The sequence below is a fragment of the Arachis duranensis genome, chromosome 8 (assembly GCF_000817695.3).
Source record: "Arachis duranensis cultivar V14167 chromosome 8, aradu.V14167.gnm2.J7QH, whole genome shotgun sequence".
Classification (NCBI taxonomy): Eukaryota; Viridiplantae; Streptophyta; class Magnoliopsida; order Fabales; family Fabaceae; genus Arachis; species Arachis duranensis.
The window spans coordinates 28907789-28910632 of record NC_029779.3 but is presented as its reverse complement, the minus strand read 5'-3'; the positions used below and the strand labels follow the sequence as shown (position 1 = coordinate 28910632).

Below are 2844 nucleotides of genomic sequence, written 5' to 3'. Positions count from 1 at the left end.
TCTTTCCCTTTCTAACACACTCTCACTATTACTTCCCACTGAGTCCCCACCACTGCTCCAATGGCTCCTTACCACACCCTCCTCTCTTTCATCCTCACAGTCACAGCAACACTTGCTGCCGCTTCACCAAAAAAGAAGAGCACCTTCATAGTGCAAGTTCACCATGAAGCCAAGCCCTCCATCTTCCCAACCCACAAGCACTTGTACGAATCCTCTCTCGCTTCTATTATCAACCATGCCACTGCAGCTGAAACCACCACCACCACCACCATCGTCCTTCAACGACCGCGACCTCGGCCCTGTTCCTCCCAACTGGAAAGGAAAATTAGGGAAATCAATGGTGGAGGAGAAATACAAAACCCTAGAGGTAGTAGAGAAGAACCCCAAATCAGGGGTGTTCCACCTTTATTTGAATCGTCCGAGACAACGCAACGCTCTGACGCATGATTTCTGCACTGAGTTTCCCAAAGCCCTGTATGCCCTGGACCACAACCGTGACGTCAACGTCATCGTGTTATCCGGCGCCGGTGATCACTTCTGCTCCGGCATCGACATTTTCCAGTTGAAATCTATCACACAGTCCTACCACGATGCCGGAGAGAGTCTCCGTCGGCAGATCCTGGCGATGCAAGATTCTATCACGGCGTTGGAGCGGTGCCGGAAGCCAGTGATTACTAGTACCCATGGCGCTTGCATCGGTGGTGCAATTGACATCGTGACAGCCTGTGACTTAAGGTATTGCATGGAGGAAGCATTCTTTTCGGTGAAGGAGGTTGATGGCCATGGCACCCACACCGTTTCCATCGTGATTGAGAGAGAGAGAGAGAGGAGGGGGGAGGAGATGATAGTGGTCGTGGTAGAGAGAGGGGTAGTTTAGGGATTTTATTTAATTTTTTAGAGTTTGGATAATTTTGCTTGTAAAAATTATTTTTCATGGGTACAAATGATAATTTTCTTTTTCTATGGGTAGATATGTCAGCGTTTTCAACTTTCGTGGGTACAAATGGTAGTTTACTCTTTTTTAAAAAAATGATTGCATTCTGTTACCTAGATGTGATTTTTTTATAATGAAAGAATATAAGAAATACATAATATATAAAGTGTAATAATTCAATAAATATTTTTTAAAAGAATTTTTATTCTTTTTAAAATAAATTATTACCTAAGATTATTTTTTTATCAATAATAGATGTAAGTTTATTTTTTATAATTTTTTAAAGTAAAAGTACATAAAAAGTATATAGTGTATAAAGTGTTAATAACTTAACAAATATCTTTTAAAAAAAAATTTTCATCTTTTTTTTAAAATGAGAAGAACTTATTTTTCTCTATATCTAAATCTCTTCTGACATTACAATTTGAATAGCTTAGAGTATGTAATTTTCTTTACATTCATTGCCGTAATAAGCTATAGGCATGAGTTCATCCTTGAGGCCGTCTTTTTTGTTTTTCTCCTCTCCTCTACTGAAAGAAAGCCTTTTTTTATGGTCAGGATAGTTCGGCTGATTCATTAGAACAGATGAATAAGAATTTTTTCCGAGGCAGAGCTGCCAGCACATTTGAACGGATTTGGATTGGTAATAGCTATAGATTTAATCGGATTTGATTACCTTGACCATGTTCATTTTTAATGGTGTTTTCTTAAGTGTGTACTTCCTGCAGCGGCTGCAGTAGCGGTAGCAATCGTGGGAGGATCAGCTGTGGTTGATAGAGATGCTTCATAGGGCCCTTAATCAACTGCTTGTAGATGAGCAAATACGTTAAGGATAGCGATTGATGAAACGATGACGGTTATTTCTATTATAAACTTCATGATGTACTTTTTGTTAGAAGAGTTGTTAAGGTTGGTTTTTTTCACTAAGTGGAGATTAATGTGATTTTTCATCTATGCAATTACGATAAGGTTATTCTTGCTTGGTTGAAGAAAGGACTCGGCCACCGTCAGCTGCCTAACAATCAGTGGCGGTTAGGGAGTCTCGCTTCAGCTGCGGTGGCCTGGCCCTTCATGATGGCTGCCATTTGATTTGGCATTCGGGTAAGGAGATAAAAATTATTTAGCCACTGCATATTATTCGTATTAAATCAACCACCTTAAAAGTTTATAAAAAAGTTTAAAATTTAAAATTTTGCAAGTTTGTTTTGTTTTTTTGTGTACATATCATTTTTTTATTTTTAATTGAATAAAAAATACACCAATTATCTTTATATACTCCCTCAAATTTATTATGATATTTGAGTTTCTAATAATTCTGTCGGCCATACATGATTAAAACAATCAATTCAAACCATTCAACTTCACTCTTTTAGTGTTTCACTTTCACTCACCATAGATGATATCAATCCCTCTCAAAATCCAGCTAATCCTTTTTACATACATCAAAGAAGAACCTAAAAATAATTACCCAAAATATATGGATTATGGATTCTTTATCGGCACAATTTTTTCTTCCTGATGACCCTTTGTCTCTATCTGGAGAGATGTAACAATTTCTTTCGTTTTTCTGTCACTATCTATAGTTCAAAGTGTAATTTACCTCTTTAATGTCTCTTCTCTTCACCTTCGTGAGAAGTTACATATACCGACTTTTTTTGTATTGTCGAACTCAAGAAAAAATATATGGATTGAAACAAAGTTTCTTATTTTTACTGACTTCTACACAACACTCAGAACTTTATGGAAAAAGATAGAAAACTCTCCCACATTATTACTTCTTTAAAAATTGTGTTTGGCATCCATTTCATCCTAATAAAAACATTTTATTTTTGAATTTATCTATCACTTATCTTAAAATATATATTAAAATTATAAATTAAAATTTTAATACTCATTTGCATAGATGCAAC

General features: G+C 36.4%; 1 protein-coding gene across 1 annotated transcript; it reads left to right on the top strand.

The window, feature by feature from the left end:
- The first annotated feature begins 337 nt into the window (after window positions 1-337).
- On the top strand, window positions 338-877 carry LOC107461773 (delta(3,5)-Delta(2,4)-dienoyl-CoA isomerase, peroxisomal-like). The gene has a single exon (XM_016080333.3). The coding sequence runs from the start codon at window positions 338-340 to the stop codon at window positions 875-877; it is 540 nt and encodes a 179-aa protein (XP_015935819.3).
- The last annotated feature ends 1967 nt before the right edge of the window (window positions 878-2844 follow it).